The sequence below is a fragment of the Ictidomys tridecemlineatus genome, chromosome 9 (assembly GCF_052094955.1).
Source record: "Ictidomys tridecemlineatus isolate mIctTri1 chromosome 9, mIctTri1.hap1, whole genome shotgun sequence".
Classification (NCBI taxonomy): Eukaryota; Metazoa; Chordata; class Mammalia; order Rodentia; family Sciuridae; genus Ictidomys; species Ictidomys tridecemlineatus.
Window position 1 is genome coordinate 67520851 of NC_135485.1, and position 21657 is coordinate 67542507.

The 21657-nt window shown below is 33.4% G+C and overlaps 1 protein-coding gene across 12 annotated transcripts in view; it reads left to right on the top strand.

The window, feature by feature from the left end:
• Ptpn13 (protein tyrosine phosphatase non-receptor type 13) overlaps window positions 1–21657 on the top strand; it is a 196089-nt gene that overhangs the window by 75428 nt on the left and 99004 nt on the right. For 11 of the 12 annotated variants that reach the window (XM_021721200.3, XM_078021578.1, XM_013366005.4 and 8 more), the window contains 2 exons: window positions 596–683; window positions 11544–12107. In XM_021721200.3, coding sequence (XP_021576875.2) covers window positions 596–683; window positions 11544–12107 — 652 coding nt within the window. The remainder of the gene's footprint in view (window positions 1–595; window positions 684–11543; window positions 12108–21657) is intronic. The other variant, XM_078021582.1, reaches the window with a different exon arrangement.

The following is a 21657-nucleotide window of genomic DNA, read 5'->3' on the forward strand; positions in this document are numbered from 1 at the left end:
AGTGTAATCTGCATTAACATGATTTATGCAATTTAAAGGATAATATTATTTCAGAAATATTTGCATGTAATTCTTCTTATAGTTAGGAAATAGATCCCTGAAAATATTACTGTAGATAGGTTTTTAATTCATAATCAAACAAATTTCACAATTGGAGGAATATTAACATTCATGTGGGGTATGTGTGTGTGTGTGTGTGTATAAGCATTTGGTATGGTGTTAAATTTATAACTTCTTTTCACTATTTTCTTTTCTTCCATTTTATATCTCCATGTTTCTTCTCTTTTTGCTCACCTGAGTAAATTGATTTCTAGCTTTTCATTCTTCATAATGTGGAGTTTGACTGATTTGACATGCTTTATTTTAAACAAATATCCTTGGTTAAAATTACTGATGTTTGAGACTACTACCCATTTTGTTGTAAAGGAGATTCAAAAGAGCATTGATTTAGATTTGTCATTTGCCAATATGTCCATTTAGTTGAAAGGCCTAGAATATCTCGAATTGTCTAATTAGTGTTATTCTGTAGACAATTACCATGAAAATAAAAGAGAGATTATTTTGTCAAACTTGATTTTTGATCACCTATATACAGACAGACCAGCTTTCCCGTAACAGTGAACAAAAGCCTGATCGAAGCCAGGCTATTCGAGACCGATTGAGAGGAAAAGGATTACCAACAGGTAAGAATATATTAATAGGAAATTTTTAGACTTTAGCTTTTTTCTACTGTTTCTTTTATAAAATCATACTTATCTGAGTTGGAAATCTAATAACTGTGATTATGATTAGTTATAATCAGGATGCATAGTGGAGGCAGAGAATAAACACTAACTACATTAATAAATAAATCCACTAAAGTTATGCAGAAAATATTAGTACAGTCAGGATTCTCACAGCAAATTATTTATCTTTCCAATATTGTATTATCAATAATATTATCACTTACTTATCATAATATTTTATATTAAAATATCAAGCATGACCAAATGAATACGTATTTATGAATATGTTACTGAAGCAAAAATTTCAGAAAGCAGCATCATTCTTTAAATATGATTTTAAAATATCACTGCTATTTACATTCTATATTTTTCCTCATACTGGAGATTGAACCCAGGAGCATTCTACCAGTGAGCTCCATCTCTGATCCTTTTTTTTTATTTTTTAAGTTTCCAGATAGGGTCTTAATATATTGCCAAGGCTGACCTTGAACTTGCAATCCTCATGCTTCAGCCTCACCAGCAACTGGGATTACAGGCATATGCCACTGCGCCCAACTCTATTTCCCTTTTTTAAATGCTAGTTGCAGTCCATTAAATTGATTTCATAATTCATTTCATTACTTGCAGTTATCAATACTTCCATAAATTATATGCATAGTAAATAAAAACGAATGATAAACAGTGATTTTGTTATTTTCCAATAGCATTATAAAATTATGGGTCCTATAATAAGTGGTATATAGATTTTTCAAAAAGAAATGCATGGAAATTCTCAACACTTGAAATAAAAATGGAAGATAATTTTTTTTCAGTGTTAAGTTTCAGACTTGGATTATTTATAAAATGGATTTTTGATTTTGCTGATTATCTTCACCCTTTTTACTTCTCATCAAGAAATACTAGAAATAGTAATCTAAACATTAGGAGTTTTCGGTGAAGTATTTTGTCCTTAGATCTTGGGGCAAGAGAGAAATAAATGTAAAGACAGCTTAAATATTTGCTAATAAAATATTCTATTTAATATTACCTGATAAAATATTTAAAAGTTAACATTTCTAAGTTTTGATTTAATCAGGTAATCAGCACACACCTATCTTACTTACAAACTTGTGAGAAACTCTCTTTGTGAAAATTAGGTAGGTAATGTGGACCAAATGTTTTACAGAGTTCCCCACTCTCACCTCTGAGAAAGAGTGTCCCCTTCTACAGAAGGTGCTTAAAGAAGGTGCTATTACCCTTCTCAAGGTACTTTTCTCGAGAAGCCAAAGAAAAGTAAAATTGTTTCTGGTGGAGAGTTTCTGTAGTGGTGCAGTTACTTGTCTGTTTTCATGCTTCATTTTAATTGCTGTGAATAAGGATTATTTTTCTGAAAATGTATTACAGTCTTCACATCAAGAATATTTATTTCTGGTTAGTTCCAGTTTCTTTTCTAATACACATATTATTACTAGTTTCTATGTGGGTAAAAATTATAGCGTGGAGTTTGTCTAATTTACAATGTTTTAATGGCAAGTTAAACATTTTTAATCATTTCTTACAAGTGTTTTCTTTACAATACTTATTTCTCCGTGTATATATGGACAAATTTTCCTATAGGTAAGAATCCAATTTTCTTTTTGTTGTAATAGGATTTGAAATAGGATACAATATGAACCTCAGTGCTAAGAATAATGCAAATGGATAATTTACCAAATTTCCAAATTTATAATTTAGAACTAACAATAGAAAATTATAAACAAATGTCAAGAGCAAGGTGAAAGACTCTGTTTTCAAGGAGTCATAATGAATACTTAAATAAGTGAAACATAGATTGTTTCTTTTTTCCTGTCTCCCTTTCTCCCCCTTTCCAATGCCTTTCACCCCTTACCCTCATACCTGTCTGCCTTCCCTTTCTCTCTCCCCCCCAACACCTCCTACTCCTTGCCCTCACACCTGTCTACCCTCCCTCCATTATTTCCCTTTCCTGTTCTTTCTCTACTCTTTCCAGAGTTCCCTACCACTATCTGCTACTGCTACTTAAGTAGCCATGAATTGAAGTTTGTTTATTACTTGCCAATTTATTAAATACAATTTTATATTATGAATTATTAATTTTATAGATAGTTTATACATTTTTGCTAAGAATAAAAACTGTTCATGTATGCATACATATACACATAGATATACTTCTGTGTGTGTGTGTGTGTGTGTTTACCTCCTATTCTATTCCCCATCCATCATAGGTCTATAGAAAGAAAAATCACTTCTGCCATATTTAGTTAGCCAAATTTTAAATATTATCATATGTTAACATATTTAGATTATATTGCTTTTGGAGATTCAGAATCTTTTTTCTCCTCTCTTTTTTGCATTACTGAGGATTAAACCTAGGGCCTCGCACATGCTTGGCAACTGTTTTGTTACTGAAGAACATGACTAGCTAGCTCTTTTAAAAATTTTTTAAATTTTGAGGTAGGGTTTGGCTAAATTGCCCAGACTGCCTCAGACTTGTGATTCTCCTGCTATAGTTCCCCATGTAGCTGGGATTATGAGGTAGGTGCTACCATGCCCAGCTGTGATTCAGAATCTTGATTTTACAGACATTAATTGTTATACAGTATTTTAGAGGTAGTAATTAGAGATTCAATTGAATCTATACCTACTCCATCACATACCTTTAATAGCAGGCTACTTACATATATATATATTTTAAAGAGAGAGTGAGAGAGGAGAGAGAGAGAGAGAATTTTTTAATATTTATTTTTTAGTTTTCGGTGGACACAGCATCTTTGTTTATACATATATTTTGTTAATAAGATGTATTTATAGACGTTAAGCTTTCTGGACACGTAGATGCTAGGAATAGGGAAAGCCTGGTATATTAAGTACATTAGTTTTTGTACATGTTCAATGAATGTTTATAGATTGAATGGAAATGAGATTTATAAAAACATTACACATAATATAACATTTGTAATATATAATTCTTTAATAGTTTCTTAAAGAAATATGTGAAACTGTGATGGATTGATTGATTTAACCTGTTTTAAACACTAAGCTATATGCAAGTAAAACGAAAATTTAAGTAGTTCAGTGTCTTGGCTCATATTATTAGACCTTTTTCTTATTATAACAATACACACATCAGAAGTTTTAAAACAAATTTTTTTATTAAAATTCCAAGCAGATATTTAATTGGTTTTATTGCAGTAAAAACACTTAGCCTGGGATCTGCCCTCTTAACTCAGTTTCATGTGTGCAACCCAGAAGTGTTAACTGTATTAAACCAAATTTTAATACCTTTTATTTGTGACTTTTGTTTTTATACCAAAAGGAAGATTTAGTGTTGCTGTCTAAAATCTCTTTAGAATTCTTATGATCAGTAGACTATGCAAATGCAGGGCATAAAGGTATAGCTATAACAAATTTATAAATCTACAGAAGGTGCTTAACAGGCTATCCATAGATTTTATTCTCTGATATGACTATTAGAGAATAAAATCTTTATTGCAGAATAAAATATCCCATATATCTCAACTCAAAAGAATTTGTAAGGAATTACAATTAGTCACTCATGATAAACCAAATTTTGTTTATGTTCATATTTTGGGGTAAAATTAGAGGTATTTAACCTTTAAATTATAGTCTTGTTTAGATCAAATTTAACAGAAGAGAATTCTTCAGACCATTTTACCCATTGCTTTCCACATTAGTATTACACAGAAGCTCTTTTAATTTACTTTTTACAAACTTATAAAACCTGTTTAAAATTCAGAATCAACATAAATATACTAATTATAGCCATTACTACATAGAAGCAATTAGCAGGTAATAGTAAATGATATATACTAATTTTTAAAAGTTTAAAGTTGAAGAAAGAATTACATTTGAAGAAGAAATATTCTTCTATGCCACTGGCATTACTTTTGGTCACAACTAGTTAACTCACAGTGATCACTTGGAGCAAAGCAACATTGTTATCCCAATTTGGTAGTAAAGCATTTTCTTCAATGTGTACCAATCTGAAATGTTTCTGTAAGGATGTTCTTGTGTATTAGGCTCCCGACCTTATTTTCAATAAAGAAAATGTCAAGATGGGCAATGAGACATAGATGAGATTTAAAAGTAGTAAGCAAATTTAGGAATAGTGCTTTATACCTAGTGACCTAATTGTTCATCTAATTTTAAATAAAAATTTTTATCTATGAAAAATGATCTTCAGGGGCTGGGGTTGTGGCTCAGTGGTAGAGAACTCGCCTAACATGTGTGAGGCACTGGGTTCAATCCTTAGCACCACATTAAAAAAATAAATAAACAAAATAAAGGTATTGTGTCCATCTACAACAACAAAAAAAGAAAGAAAGAAAGAAAGAAAGAAAGAAAGAAAGAAAGATAGATGACCTTCAGGGTTGTCTCCTTATATCTTACCTCTGAAATCTATCACAAAAGCTAGGCTCTACACAAGTGGGCTGGCTACTCCGTTATTTAATACTGCTAGTGCTGATAAAATGGCCTCTGTAAGCAGAAAGAAATCAAACATTTCCTGCCAAACTTAAGATGGAAACCTACACCATGACCAGATCAGCATGATAGTGCTTCAGAACTTTGGCATGTTGATAATATCATGTTTCTTTTTGTTATGTACTTGAACACATTTGTGAGGAGATGAGGAATGAGGGGCCTCTTTTAGTATTTAAATGTAATTTTGATGTTCACTTCTAAGAGATGCTTTAAGTGTTTGAGTCCCTGAGAGGAAAGGATAATGTTGATCACATATAACAAAAATAGTTAAAACATAGTGTACCTTATAAGGAAGTTTTTTCCCAGTTGAATATAATTGGAATATGTTCTATCATGAAGACTTTTTTATGCTCCTAAAATCTTTTATTTGCAGTTCTTCAATATATATTTATTGTTCTCCATTTTGATTTTTTCAAGCTGTGCATTCTCCAAAGGAAAGTGTTTATGGTTTCATTTTAAATTTGGATGCTTATAATTGTGTATAGTCTAATGTTGGTTGTAAACTCTTTCTGAACTCAGAGCCTCCCCTACGAGATGAAAAATACACTTGTAGTCATCATTTAGTCTATTTTAAACAATGTAAGACTTTTTATTACAGAAAAAAATTCTAAAACTTTTATGAGAAATATCCTGAACTTTGGTTTCATTATTTCCTCTCAAAAGAACTTTTAAATCCCCTCTCAGTAGATAATTACATGCTTAGGAAAATAAAGCAAAAATAGAAAAGGGAAGCAAAATTTAGAATTTTAAGTTATTCTTGTTCAGAAGAGCTCAAAATAGTTCATGTGGATTAGTTCAATTTGCCCTATCATCTCTACAAAAAAGGTCTAATAAATTATATACATATTTTTTAGATGAAGGAAATGACAAACATGGAAATTGAATGGCTTGCCCAAGCTTGTGGATTGAATGGAAAGCTAAAATTAAAACCCAGGCCAGGCACAGTGGTGCACATCTGTAATCCCAGCAGATTGGGAGGCTGAAGCAGGAGGATTGTGAGTTCAAAGCCAGCCTCAGCAAAAGCAAGGTGCCTCAGTGAAACCCTGTCTCTAAATAAAATACAAAATAGGGCTAGGGATGTGGCTCAGTGATCAAGTGCTCCACCCCCCCCCAAAAAACCCTAGGTCTATTGATAGTAATCTTTGTTTTTTCAAACTGGGAATTTAACCCAGGGGCAATTTACAATTGAGGTACACCTCCAGCCCTTTATATTTCTTATTTTGGGACAGGGTCTCACTAAGTTGCTTAGGGACTTGCTAAATTGCTGAGGCTGACCTTGAACTTGGAATCCTTCTGCCTCAGTCACACCAACCACTGGGATTTCAGGCATGCATCATCATGCCTTTAATAGTAATCTTTCTGATAGATTTTGCTACCTAAGTTGGATTTTAAAGGTTTTTAAATGTTGTACAATCAATCCATTCTACTGTATTCTTTTGGAATCATTTTTATTAGGAACTGGAAATATAGAACAAGTACAACACAGTCTTTATGTGATTTTTCCACTTTGGGGAAGAAGTGGGGAAGTTAGTGGGAGTGATGACAGATACATAATATAATGGATAATTTTTATACATTGAGGCAAGGGCTTAACACATGTCCAACAGGCTCTATGTATATAGTGTAAGGGGCACCTGGGTCAGGATGGGCAAACATCAGGAATTGTTCCTCTGTCTGAAATAATTCAAGAATAGCTCCAGGGCATTGCTTTCAGCAAAAGCATTAGCATAATTTCTTCTGATCAAAATTAGATTAGTGCAAAATTTTTCCTTAATGCTTTAACAACATAAAGCAACTATGATTCTATATAATATAGTCACTTTATTTAATAAGGTTTATAATTGTTAGAATTAAGTTATTATTAATATATAGCATTAACAGGACAAAAATTCAGTGCTACTCTTGCCAGATAGGAATATTTGATTTAAGAATGGTATGTTTGTAATGGCTGAAATCCACCTCTCCACCACGCACCTATGTGCTTACCTAAAGATATGTCTTCTTTTCCTTCAAAAAGTGAGCAAAAGCAGTCCTGGGCTAATAGATCTAGTAGAGAAACTACTGCTTCCTTTTTCTTCTTGCATTTACTTGGTTTCTTCCTTGAATGCTTTCATGTCTCATAGCTCTTAGAATTTTATTTAGACCATCTTTGTTAGACTTATCACTAATTTCATACTTCCTCAAATTTTTGCCCAGTTTCTTGAGGAGTTTCACCACTTTCCCACCTTTCTTCCTTTCCAGTTTCTCTTTACATTTCACCAATCTCTTTCTTAGATCTGTTGGCCACCAGAAAAGACCTTAATTATGACTCAGAATCATCTGTTGTAAGGAATAGTCACGAGACTTTAAGTTAGCTACTATAATATGATTTTCAAAATTAGAAAGTAAATTGACCCATAGTTAAGTTTGACATATTTTATAGAATCATAGCAGAAAGGTATTGCAAACTTTTAAGTGAATTATTCTCATTTTAATTTGTACTGTTTTGTAAAATTTAAAATGACAACTTCTTGGACTTTCAGTAAATGTACTGAAATATTTTCATATCCAATTAATTTGAATTAAGACAATAAAATCCCAGCATCTACAAAACAATCGTCATCCAAGAGCCATCTAATTAGCATTTAGTTTGGGGCCTTATACACCTAGTTAGAAGACATTACTCTCTTAAGATACTATTGCCTAGCTGGGCACAGTGGCACATACATGTAATCCTAGCAGTTAGGGAGGTGGAGGCAGGAGGTTCACGAGTTCAAAGCCAGCCTCAGCAAAAGTGAGGCTCTGAGCAACTCATTGAGACCCTTTTTCTAAATAATATACAAAATAGGGCTGAGGATATGGCTCAGTGGTCCAGTGGCCCTGAGTTTAATCCCTGGTACCAAAACAAACAAACAAACAAAAAAAAACCCCACTATGGCCCATTAATGTCCTGTCAGTAAATAGCATTGTACATTTACCTATTACAAGAGGAATAGACTCATGATGCATTTTAGGTGATCTGTTCACATTACAATGAGGTTAGAGTAGACTTCTTTGAGGAAGTCATATTTAAAATAAAACTAAAGGATGAGAAGCAACTAGTTGTGAGAAAAGTTTGGAGCAGTGTTGAAAGCAACGGGAAGGTCTGTACAAAGGCACTTATGTATAAGAGAGTGTAACAGAAAAACCTGTAGCCTGGGTGGAATAAGGGAAATAGATATGCAACTAAAGAAGATTCAAGTGGCAGACCTGAAAGGAGGTGAGACTTGATTTAAAACGCATTAATATGCCTCATTAAACAGGATAGTGGCATCCCAGAATTTGCATTTTAAAAAGATAGTTCTGGCTGCTGAATGGAAGATATAGCTGGGTAATAAAAGTAGAAAGAAGCAGCAGGTGGCCTATTTGGAGTTCCCTGCAGTCATCTTGCCAAGCAATAACTTTAATTGGGAATAAAGTGATGGCAGTGGAATTGGAAGTAGTCATACAAAGTACCAACACTTAGTGATGGATTTGATATGGGGACAAAGGAAGATGAAATAAAGAATCCTGTTTCGGGTGGTATCCATATTTCTCTTTGGAGCAATCAGTTGGATAACAGAGCTAATGACTCTAATAGTAAAGACTGAAGGAGAATGGGTAGTTCTGGATGTGGAAGCAAAAGATCAATTTTAAGTATGTTTCGTTTGAGGTATTTCTGAAGTACCCTAGCAGAAGTACCAATTATGAAAGACTGGAGCTCCCAGAAGAAGTTGATGCCAAGAATATAAATTGGGGAGTGTCAGGGGATAGATGACATTTAAAACTTTGTTTGTGAGGTTAAAAGGAAAAAGTAGAGGAGGGAGAAATGAAGTTCTAAAACTGATACCTGAGGAAATCCAACCCATTTGGATTTCCAGGAGAGGAGAAGGAAAAAGTAAACAATAAGAGTGAACAGTTTGAGAGGCAGAAGGAATGCTTTTAAAGGGTTGAAAGTGATTTGGTAATGGATAATCATCAATGTCAGTTGTCACTGAGAAGTCAGATATGGAGAAAAATGTGTCCATTGGATATGGTAATGTGGAGATCATTGGTTTTACGTACTGAGGGTTGTTGCCAAGGTGTGGACTAATTGGCAGTTGACTAAAGTTGGTAGAAAACTGAATGGGAAGTAAGAAATTTGAGATAGCAGTAGCTAGAGATAAATGTGGTAATGTGTAAGGAGTTTTACTTAAGTTGGTTTGTTCATGAGTGATATTAGATTATGTTTGTATGCTAATGAAAATGGTGATTAAAAGAGGAACAATGAAGATACAAGCCTAGAGCTAATCAAAGTTAACCAAAGAAGAAAAATCTTTGATAAAGTAAAAAGAGAAGGAAATCCTGAATACATATTTAGAATTGGCCTTCAACTTCATCTGAGACAACAGGAAAAAGATCTGCAGGCACAGGGTAGATATGTAGAAGTAGTCAAGGAACAATGAGAAAGCATTTCTCTGACAGCTTCTATTTTCTTGGTGAAATATGAGATAGGAAATCAGCTGAAAGAGTAGAAAGTTAAGGTAGGAAATTTGAAGAAAAAGAAACAGTCATGGTGGAAATAGAGTGAACTTAACACTAACACATTGAATGTCCACAGTGATTGATCGTGAATTTATGGTGTTTCCAAAATACCCACTTGTTTGATTTTTTGGAGGTTTTGAATACTTCTTGTTAGTCAAAGGTGGTAGAAGATAATTGCTTTCATCTGTGATATGATTCTTGACTCTTTCTAGTTCTTACTTTTTTGAATCTAATAATGAATTGTTTTCTGATAATATCTTTGTTTTCTAGTCAATAAAATTTTATATTAATGAATTTCAAAATATAGTTTGCTAAAGAATGCAATTTATCCCTAAAGTACTATAACACAGACATGCTTAGAAGCTAGAGCCTGTGAGCATCTATCTGTGTTTGGATGTGGTATGGTATATTTCTTAGTGTTCTTTGTATTACATATCTCAAATACGGATGTTTTCCATATTTGCTCTTAAGTTGATCCATGTTGAGAGGAAGATGAGGTATAAGAAAAGCAAAATATTTTAATCTAATCTTTGAGTAAGCAATTATTTGTTGCCATTGTGAAATGAAGTCACTTTTTCTAAAAATTTTTAAGATAAATTTTTGTGGTCACGTCAATAAAGTTTATAGTCCTTTCTCTGAAGAGGCAATTGACATCTTCAAATGAACTAGTAAACAATTTATTGTTATTACAAAAACTTAATCATTATTTTTTATTGGTTATCAAAGAGAAATCACAGAAGGTAATGCAGGAAATCATCAGTGTTTATGAGCAATTGTATTAGTGACTATGTAAAGTATTTTTTTACAGTTTTTTTTTACAGTAGTGGACAAATATATGATCTTTTGTTGTAAATCCACGAATTCACAAAGTCCACAGATTGAATGTGCATTTTTTGGTGTGTTTCGATGTATTTATAGAATATTGCCTTAAAAGGCAAGTAGAATGGGTTTTAATGATATCAAGACTAAAGAATAAGAATTTAATTCCAATTGACAAATATTGATATGCTGTAGAGGGAAAAAATGTTTTAATATGTGACATAATATGGAAAAACTAGGTTTTTCTGCTATGAAAAACTAGGTTTTGTTCATAATTTAAATGTTATCAAATTATCTGGATTTCAAACACTAATAATTTCTAAAATATGTCTAATGATAATAAATATTGAATTTAAGAATTCCAAGTGGTACAGTCTTATTCTTATCTAGAATATAGCAAGAATTCATTGGTTTTCCTTTAAACATATTCATTTTAAAAATTGGAATATATCATGACCTTAGACTCAAGTGATATATATTAAGTTATACCTTTAGAAGGTAAAGGAATATACTATGTTCTATTATTACCTTAAGTTCTTTCATGCATAATCAATATTCTACCAAACCAAACAGTATCAGCAACTTTTGTCAGTTTTAGGACTAAAAAATTCACCTTTGATGATAAAATAATGCTACTCAAAAGAAGCAAGTTCAGTCTATTACTTATTAGATAAGAGACATTAGCGGTGTAGCTCAGTGGTGGAGAACTTGCTTGGCATGTGCAAGGCCCTGAATTTGATCCTAGCACTGTAAGAAAAGTGTTGCTGGTGGGGGGTACATTGGACCATGAAGAGTTATGCACATTGCATCTCTGTCCACCCTCACTATCACTGTAACCATCATTTCATTTCATCTCTGATCTTCCACTTGGAGAATTTAGGAAGTTGCCACTGCTTTCATTGTCATTAGTGGGTTACATTCCAGTTTATTTTCTATCTAAAACTTCTGTGCATACATGATAGATTCTTATCATTCCAGGAAGAAGCTCTACTTCTGATGTACTAGACATACACAAGCCTCCATTCTCCCATCAGACCTTTCTTAACAAAGGGCTTAGTAAATCTATGGGATTTCTGTCTATCAGAGACACAAAAGACGAAGAAGATTATTTCAAGGACATTTCAGCTGATAATAATTCTGGTCATGAAGATTCTGAAAATACCTGCTCCCCTTATCAGTTTAAAAGTAGTGGCCCACATAAGAAGGTTATCGCTGGCATCGATATGCTTCCCAAGAAGAAGATTTGGGCTTCATCCATGGACTTGCTTTGTGCCACTGACAAAGACTTTTCTGGAGAGACTGACAGATACCAACACTGTCACCCTGATGCAGTAACAGGGCGGACTTCAACTACTCCTAGAAAAAAGGAGGCAAGATATTCAGATGGAAGTATAGCTTTGGATATATTTGGGCCTCAGAAAATGGATTCAGTTCATCACATTCGAGAATTTTCCACCTCCTCAGCAATATCAAGTGCTTTGGACCGAATTCGAGACAGACAAAAGAAACTTCAGGCTCTGAGAGAAGCCATGAATGTAGAAGGTTAGTAATTTTGTGTGTGTCTGAAAGAGGTCGGAATTAAAATTGTTTTAAAATAAAGAAAGGTTATTAAACCATTCCATATGTCTTATTGCCACAGCCAAGATTTTGTACCCAGGTTACATTGACTTCTCTATTTCTGCTCTGCCTTCCACCAAAATCCCAATCAAAGTATACTGCCTCTGCAGAGTCATCTATCCAAAACGTGCCCAGTCCAGCCGCTTTGCAGTCTCTCGATATTTTAGGGTGTGTATAAGATTATGAGATTCTCAAGGGTAAGAAGTATGCTTTCTACTTTGTGCACTATCTCATGGTTCATGGAGATGCAAAGCAGCAAATCAAAAGCAGCAATTCCAGGGAGATAGAATGGCATGATGGTGACGAAGTGCCTCCCAAACCACCAGTTAAGAAAGCAAATTTTAGGGCCCAACTCCAGGAGATTCTGATTTGTTCATTCTGAAATAAAGTTTCAAATTTGTACTCTAAGTCATAGTAATTTGGATTATAGACTTAGACAATCTAGATTTAAATTAATTACTCCATGTATTCTTTATGTAACATTTACTCCAGCAATTGGTGATACCTCCATGTCTAAGTTATTCCTTCTATAAAATGGGCCTGCCAAAAACAGATTAATAAGATAATGAATGTAAAGTGATAAAACAAAGTATTACATTTTTATTGTGAGAATAAAATCAACTTTATATAAATGGTAATTTCTTATTATTCCAGAGTAAAGTTCTGTTTCAGGAAAAAATATCTGATTCACACACACAAAATTTCAGCACTTTTTTTTGGAGGGGGTGGGTACTAGGGATTGAACAAAGAGACACTCAACCACTGAGCCACATCCTTAGTCCTATTTTGTATTTTATTTAGAGACAGGGTCTCACTGAGTTGCTTAGCACCTCACTTTTGCTGAGGCTGGCTTTGAACTCGTGACCCTCCTGCCTCAGCCTCCTGAGCTACTGGGATTACAGGTGTGCACCACTGCACCTGGCACAATAAACACTATCTATCTTTCTATATCTATCTATCTATCTGTCTGTCTATCTGTTTATCTATTTATGTTCTGATTAGTTATACATGATAGTAGAATGCATTTTGACATATTGTACATATTGTACACAAATGGAGCACAACTTCTCATTCCTTTGGCTCTGCATGGTGCAGAGTCACTCCAGTGGTGTAATCCTATGTTTATCCCCACAGCCCTACCCTCTTCTCACTTCCCTCTACACAAATCAAAGTTCCTTCATTCTTCCCTAAAGTCCGCCCCCCAACCCCACTATGGATCAGCATCTGCTTATCAGAGACAACGTTCAGCTTTTGTTTTGGGGGGATTGGCTTATTTTACTTAGCATAATATTCTCTAGTTCCATCCATTTACCTACAAATGCCATAATTTCATTCTTCTTTAAGGTCGAGTAATATTCCATTCTGTATATGTACCATATTTTCTTTATCCATTCATCTATTGAAGGACATTTAGGTTGGTTCCATAGTTTAGCTATTGTGAATTGAGCTGCTATAAACTTGATGAGGCTGCGTCACCGTAGTATGCTAAAATCAGCACTTTGAATGGAATAAAATTAGGTTGTAGATGGTTGGGTAAAGACTACCATTAGTATAAATAGGTGCATGAGAATTTCAATTAGTACTATTTTTTTATTTACCTTTATTTTATTTGTTTATTTTTAAGTGGTGTTGGGGATTCAACCCAGTGCTTCATCCATGCTAGGCCAGCACTCTACCACTGAGCCACAACCCCGGCCCCTAGTCCTATATATATATATTTATTTTTTTTTTTGTAATATATTTTTTTTTAGTTGTAGTTGAACACAGTATCTTTATTTTATTTTTATGTGGTGCTTAGGATCGAACCCAGGGCCTTGCACATGCTAGGCGAGCGCTCTACCACTGAGCCACAACCACAGCCCCTAGTCCTATATATTTTTTTTTTTTAAAGAGAGAGTGAGAGAGGGGGACAGAGAGAGAGAGAGAGAGAGAGAATTTTAACATTTATTTATTTTTTCTTAGTTCTCGGCGGACACAACATCTTTGTTGGTATGTGGTGCTGCTGAGGATCGAACCCGGGCCGCACGCATGCTAGGCGAGCGCACTACGGCTTGAGCCACATCCCCAGCCCCCAGTCCTATATATTTTTAAAGATAAAGTTTTATAACTGACCTTGCCTCCTAGACAAACTCTCTGATAAAGTTGACTAAAGGAAATTTTAGGTGCTTTCTAGTTCAAAGAGAGAAGTGACATAATTGAGACATAGTCATCTTTAAGGTCATTGATCCAATATAACATTCAATTTTTAAATTGCTTTTAAAATATTCTGCTAAAGGTCTGTTCCTCTATTATGTAAGTTTAAACACAGTTCTAGAGTTGAACATACTCAGAGTTGTGGTTTCCTTCTAGTAAAAGAAACTGCAATTTTTTTAAATTTAGAAATTGCAAATTTGTAAACAATTGGGATTATGGAGATAATTAACTTGTGAAAAAATATTTTTAGTTGTTGATGGACTTTTATTTAATTAATTTATTTATATGTGGTGCTGTGAATCAAACCCAGTGCCTCACACATGCTAGGTGAGCACTCTACCAATGGGCCATAACCCCAGCCCCCCAAAATTATTGAATACTTTATTGTGGGTTTGTACATAAAATGCATTGTGGAAAGCATTAGCCATTTTTATTATAAGATGGTTGTATATATATTTTTTTATCTGAAAAGGTTAAGTCAAAGACAGGAAATAAAATTTAGAAGCTGATAAATAATTTCACTCTTTAGCTTTTGGAATTGTGATGGCAAGAAGTAGACACTCCTTATATCTTTACAAAAAAGTTTCCCACTTCATAAGTTATATTTTATGCCCAATTAATTTGCACAACAGTTAGCATGTGAACAATAATTTATCCTGGTTTTCTTTTGTCTCCTTATGGAGACATTTAAGTAAAGATCTCTTTTCCATTGTACAAAAAAAAAAAAAAAGCCCTTGATGATTCAAATAAAGAACCATTATAGTCTAAAACTATAAACAGTAAAGACACATATCAACCTAGATGAATATTTCTAACATTAGGTTGAATAACATCTTTTCTTAAAATGTGACTATTAAAAATAAAATAATTTCTGGTGATCTCATGTAGTTTGATATTTGCTATATTAATGGTACTGTTGATTAGTAAAATTTGAGGGTGGTGGGGTTTTTTTGTTTTGTTTTCTTATTTCTTAGTGCCATGGTCCTCCTACCTCAGCCTCCCCAGCTGCTGGGATTACAGGCATGTACCACTGCACCCTACAAGAAATATTTTTATCTTAAATCTTAGTTTGAGAGTTAAAAAGGAAAGAAATCAACATTAATGGAAAGCCAGGTGCAATGCTACACTCCTGAAATCCTAGCTATTCAGGTGGCTGAGGCAGGAAGATCACAGATTTGAAGCCAGCCTGAGCAACTTAGTGAATAAAAATAAAAATTTTCTTACAAGGAGTCTGAGTGAAAGATTACTTGCCTAGCATGCCCAAGGCCCTCTATTCATGCCCTAATACTGGAAAACAACCAATTAATAAAAGGTATTTAATTTCTTATGTTATACTATAATAGTCTTTTGGATGTACTTTGTTTGAAAAGGTGATTTTGATTATATGTAACAAAATATATTAGACTATTGTAGCATATTTTCTCAAGTAATGTGTGTGCACATATGTGGAAGCCTCAAGAAAATTCAGATAAACCAACTTGTTTCCAAATATTCTTATATAACTGCAAAGATGTTGCATAATCTCTGTTTGTTGCAAATTCTTATTTGTTGAAAAGTAACTAGTTATGATACATCATTTTCCAGATTTAGAAATTTTAGATTTGTTTCAGAAGATGCAACCAAAAGAAGAGCTTTCTTTTTAAAAATCAAATATGCCTTGAATTTTTCGATACAGGGTAATTTCTATTTTGAAATCTTCCTTTGTTATTAAAAGCATTTCTGTCACACACACACACACACCTCTACCCATGTTTTTTCAGAGGATATTTTAAAACCTAATTAAACAAACAAAACCTAAAAATGTTAGTTTATTGCGAAAACACTTGCATCACCTTAAATAAACTCCTATTATTATATTTGCAAATAGTAATATATTGTGCTTGCTTTAGAATAAAAGCATTATTTGAAAAGAATGTTTGAGACTTGGAATTCAAAAGCAATAATTCTTTACTTATTTAGTTGAGTAACTTGCTTGCTTACTTTTTCTAAAGGTAAAGTAATTTATGTTCGCTCTATAAATGGTACAGATTGTTACTATGAAGATTTTAACAGCATACAAAGAAGAAAAGAAAATAGAAAAAAAAAACTCAGTCATCCAATTTAATTCCCATAAAAAGTAGGCTTTACAGATTGTTTTTATGTGTGATAAATCATGCAGAACAGTGGATGTCACTAACACATATTTTTAAATATTCACATTTCAAACATTTTAAAAGAAATCCTAACCTTTGTGATCTTTAAATTTGACAGTTACTTGGATTTCAATAATTTTAGAATTAGATGATGGCTTAGAACATATGTTATCTAAACATATTCTTGAACTTGTAAAGGTTTAATCGTGTACTCAAGACCACATAAGTAGTTAATCATAGAGTTTCCATCATTTGAAGGATTGTCGATTTTCACCATGGATTTTCAGAGTTCCAATCTAAAGATTTCCTACTACATGTTACTTTAATTTTATTTTTTTTAAAGAGATGTGCTCTGTTTTTCAGTGATTTAATGTATCAATCAGAAGAAAAGAAATTAAAATATTTCAGTGTGTTCTCTTGGATGCTCAAGATGTCTCCTTTAACCTTAGATGTGTAGCCCCTTCCTTAGCCCAAGAACCAGTACTGTGAGTATAGTATGAATAGGACTCCCACTCCCACACCACTCTTGAAAAGAATCTTTAACTAAATCACCTCTATAGCATCTTCTTAGCTGACATCAACCAACCAACTGGCACAGGGGAGACCAGACCTTAAAATCATGGAGTTTGGAACTGGAAGGAATCTGATGACCATATAAGCCAAACAACTCAGAAAGATAGACTAATTTGCCAAAGGAGATACATAATTCATAGCAGAGCTAAATTTTTCATTCAGGTCTCTTGAGCCCTGTTATAAAATTCTTCCACTCTGCTATCCTAATTTCAAAAAGAGACCAGATGCATTTCAGACACATTGTTGGGAAGATTGTTTTACTGCTTGGGAAATTGGACATTCACCTAACCACCAAATAAGCCCCTTTAGTCTCTCCTCAGTAGCATTATATAATTTTTAACACAGTGAAACAGTAGGGTTATAAAATAAAAGCTAAAAATGAGATGCTTTTGTAACCAAACTGTACAGGGGGTTAAGATGAAGTGTCATTATGTTGCATATTCTATTGTGATTGATTTTGATGGGTTTCTACCATGGTAGGATCTTTACCACTAAACTACATTTCCAGCTGTTTATATATTTTATTTCAAATTAAATTGCTTAGGGCCTTACTAACTTGTTGAGGCTGGCTTTGAACTTGTGATCCTCCTGCTCCAGTTTCTGGGCCATTAGCATTACAGGTGTGTGCCATCTCACCTATGGCTAATGAGGTAAGGAAGTAAACTATCAAAAAGCAGTAATTGACATTGAGTGCTCTGACTTCCTTGGGAACAGAATGGGAAAGTCAGGAAGAAAGATCCTAGGAAAGAAATTGTATTTGAAGTTGTAAAATTAGAAATGTAAAAATTTATGATTATTATTTGTTGTAATTATTATGATTATTAAATTAAGTTAAACATTCAGATCTCTATATAAAGCAGTAGGGAAAGAACAGGAAGAAATATAACTTCGGTTTCTTTTGTGGAAATAAGTTTTAACACTGGATATCATTCCTCTCTTTGCTTTATTCTCCTAATTTCACTTTTTCTCCACCTCAGCATATAGGACTCTGCTATTCTGTTTTGTTTTTTTTTTTCCTTTCTTCTTTATTCCCAGCATTCTCTTTTCTATCTCATTCTACTGCATCTCAAGACCTCAGAAATTGTCTGTTTTCTCACAGGAGTGTCTGACAAATGCTCCTGTCTCTCTTGTGATGTATTACCATGCACACCCTACCCATTGCTCTGTGGTTGGCAATAGATTTCTCATTATGAGAGACTGACTTGGAACCAGTACTGTGAGTATAGTATGAATAGGACTCCCACACCCTGGGTGGGGACCTTGAATAGCATTGTGGCTTCCATACATTCTGCACAATACAGTACCATAAAGGAAATTGTAAAGGACAGATAAAATTATTTTATATAAAAGTGACTAGGTTAAATATTACTTATTTAATGAGATGTTAGTCAATCTACTTCAACTCAAAATTAAATAGTTTTCCTTCTTGAAAGAAGGAAAACTATTTAATTTTGACATCTAGCCCAAGCCTAATTTTGCTGTCCTGTGAAAGTCCTGTGAATACAGCTTGAAGTCTGGTTGAGAAACTAGAATATGTAAAAACTTAAGTATAGTAAGCCTTTTCCTATTATTGAGGCACTTAAGTGTTTCATTATGAAAAGTAGAAATTACATTTAAAAAAGTGGGGGGATAAATTTATAAATGCTATGTACTTCCCATGAACACAGATATATTTTATCCAAAATTATTGTTTTTTTTAATCCAAAACTGCTAAAGATGAACCATTTCAATTTTTATTTCTTTACCTTATTTCCCTTTAGTAGCACACAGAAAATAAAGGAAAGGAAAAGAAATATGATCATATTATTATTTAGATTACTCAATGAGCAAAATAAATAATTTTTATTATTCATTTTCTAGTTCATTCATATCAGTTCCCAGGAAGTAAATACCAATAAGCAGGAATTTTATGTGTTATTAGTCAAGTATTAAGTGCATTTTAGGTATTAATGACAATTATACCACTAAATATAGAAACATTTTGTATATTTAAAGAGCCACTATTATAGATATAATCAACATCTTGGTCAGAAAAAAAAAATCAGTGTCTTCTGTGTTTCCAAGGTGATGATAATGAGATTTATATTTTAGACCAGCAATGTCCAATAGAACTTATTCAATGCAGGAAATACTCTGTATCCGCATAGTCCAATTCAGTAGCTGCTAGCCACTTGTGGCTAGTAAACAATTGCAGTTTGGCTAGTACAACTGAGGAACTATTTTACTTTATTTAAATTTACACAGCTAAATTAGCTACTGACAAAATATAAGATAGTACAGATTCCTATATAAAGTGAATTTAGAATAAAATACCAACACTCAATTGAGGAAAAATGGGTTCTAGAGCATATGAGAAGAGGTAAGCAGTAATTTGTTCATTAGCTTTAAAAAGAATACAACTGACAAAAGACATTTGCTCCTCTTAATTTCTCCACGTGGAAAAGGTAACATTGTATTTTAAACACTAAGGAAACCAGTAAAACCAGTGCAGACTTTCTAGTATTTGTATTCATAACAACATAATAATGGATTTCAGATCCATAGAAATAATATCCTATTTTGTTGGAAAGTAGGAACCTAATTTAAATCTTCTTGTAGCGTGATTCATGTAGATCACATCTTGTGAGAAGTGTAGATTTATATGTTGTAAGAAAAATTGTAGATGGATCTTACTAGTAATGGATGTCATAGCAATTTTTAAGACCCAACAGTTTTTTTTTTAAAGATAATGATTTTTTTTTAAAAAGAATTTTTTTTAAAATATTTATTTTTTAGTTTTCGGCAGACACAACATCTTTGTTTGTATGTGGTGCTGAGGATTGAACCCGGACCGCACGCATGCCAGGCGAGCGTCCTACCGCTTGAGCCACATCCCCAGCCCCAAGACTCAACAGTTTTAACCCACAGAAACATTTTTCTTATTTCATCTGAATTCTTTCTGTCTCTGTGATATCAATTTGTGTGTCTGCCAAGCAAACCTGAATACACTTCTCTGTTGCCAACCATTTAATATTCCATCACCTGACTAAGCTAAAATGCTAGCCCCTTAAATCATCATACTTAAGGTTCTCCATGAAAGCATCTCTTCATTCTCAACCTTTTGCATTTGTCATTCTCATTCCCCTCTCCCCTCCTTATTGCCCTCAATCCATCCTGCCCACCTCTTTGTATGTCTATATAGAGAAATAAATAAATTAATGTAGGTAGGTAGGAATGTATAAAGAAATATCTGTCTATCTACCTACCTATCTATCTATTTAAAGGTCATTTTATATTTTCATGCCTTTATTCATGTAGCCATCCCTCCTTGAAACTTCCAAAGCTGTCAGGTCTGGCTGAGTTCAGGAATCTTTCTCTCATATTCCCACTTTAGGATAATGGTCTATATTTTTCAGTTGAAATTATTTCTTTTGAAGAGTTTGTTACTCCTACAGATCTCAAAAATTTGGTATGATCTAATTCATAACGGTATCCCTGGCATCTGTACTACACCTGACATGGAACTAGATAAGTATTTGTTAATATAATCTGAGTATTAAAATGTAGCTCTTAAAGAACTTTAGTTTACTCAGTGGTGCTATGGGATGCAATAATATTTTCTGGTCATTTATACATATAATGAAGAGAAATCCACCTCCTCCTTTTCCCATTTTGTCCAATGAGTAAAATCATTCTTGTCAATTAAAGGCTGAACAACCAACAGCAAATGTAATCCATTTTTGATTGAACTCTGTAGTCTTTTAAAAATTTTAGAAGACATGGTGCCATCAGAACAACAGAGAATCCTGGAGGATGTTAAAAGGGTTGTTCAGTAAGCCTAAATTCAAGTTATGACCCGAGTATGTTGCTGCTGTCACAAAGGACCCCCAATGGGGGAAATGGAGGCTGTTTATACTGTTTGCTGTTCCTACCTCTGCACAAGTTTTACACATGCAGAGTGATTTCTAGTTAATAGAGTATTTCTCCATATCCCCTTTCTCAATTGTATATATTCATACTGGCATGAGCTCTGTTCCTGTAAGTTAAAAGTCATATTCACCACATCTAGCTCTCAGGGAATTTGAGAATATATTCTATTGATTACAACATGCTTAATATAGAATATAATAGGCTCTGGAGAACATACAAAAGGTGCAATCTCAACTCTCCAAAAGTCAGTCCCCTGAAAAGGAAGCAGAGAGAACATTCAACATATGAATACATGGTGATATCACTTATATTTCTCTGCTTTGTTTGAAAATTGAAGTATTCTATTTAATAGGGTCCATATTCTTAAAGATGTGAGGTTTTAAATGTGTTTTATAGTTCTGAACTACTAAAATAGTTATTTTAGCTCATTTATCTTTGAAACCTACATCTGTCATTTGAATCATGACAAGCTAAAAGTGGTTTTTTAATGCCTGTTGTTGCAATTGACTGAGTTGCACTCTGCATATTACTTGTCTGAGCTTGAATATGTGTCACTTGTAAATGGTGTTTTTTAGATTACAGTTTGTTCTGGTTTGTATTCATTTTAATCTGAAGATTGTATATTGAAATAACTCTATGTAAGCCCTGAATATTATGCAGATCTTCAT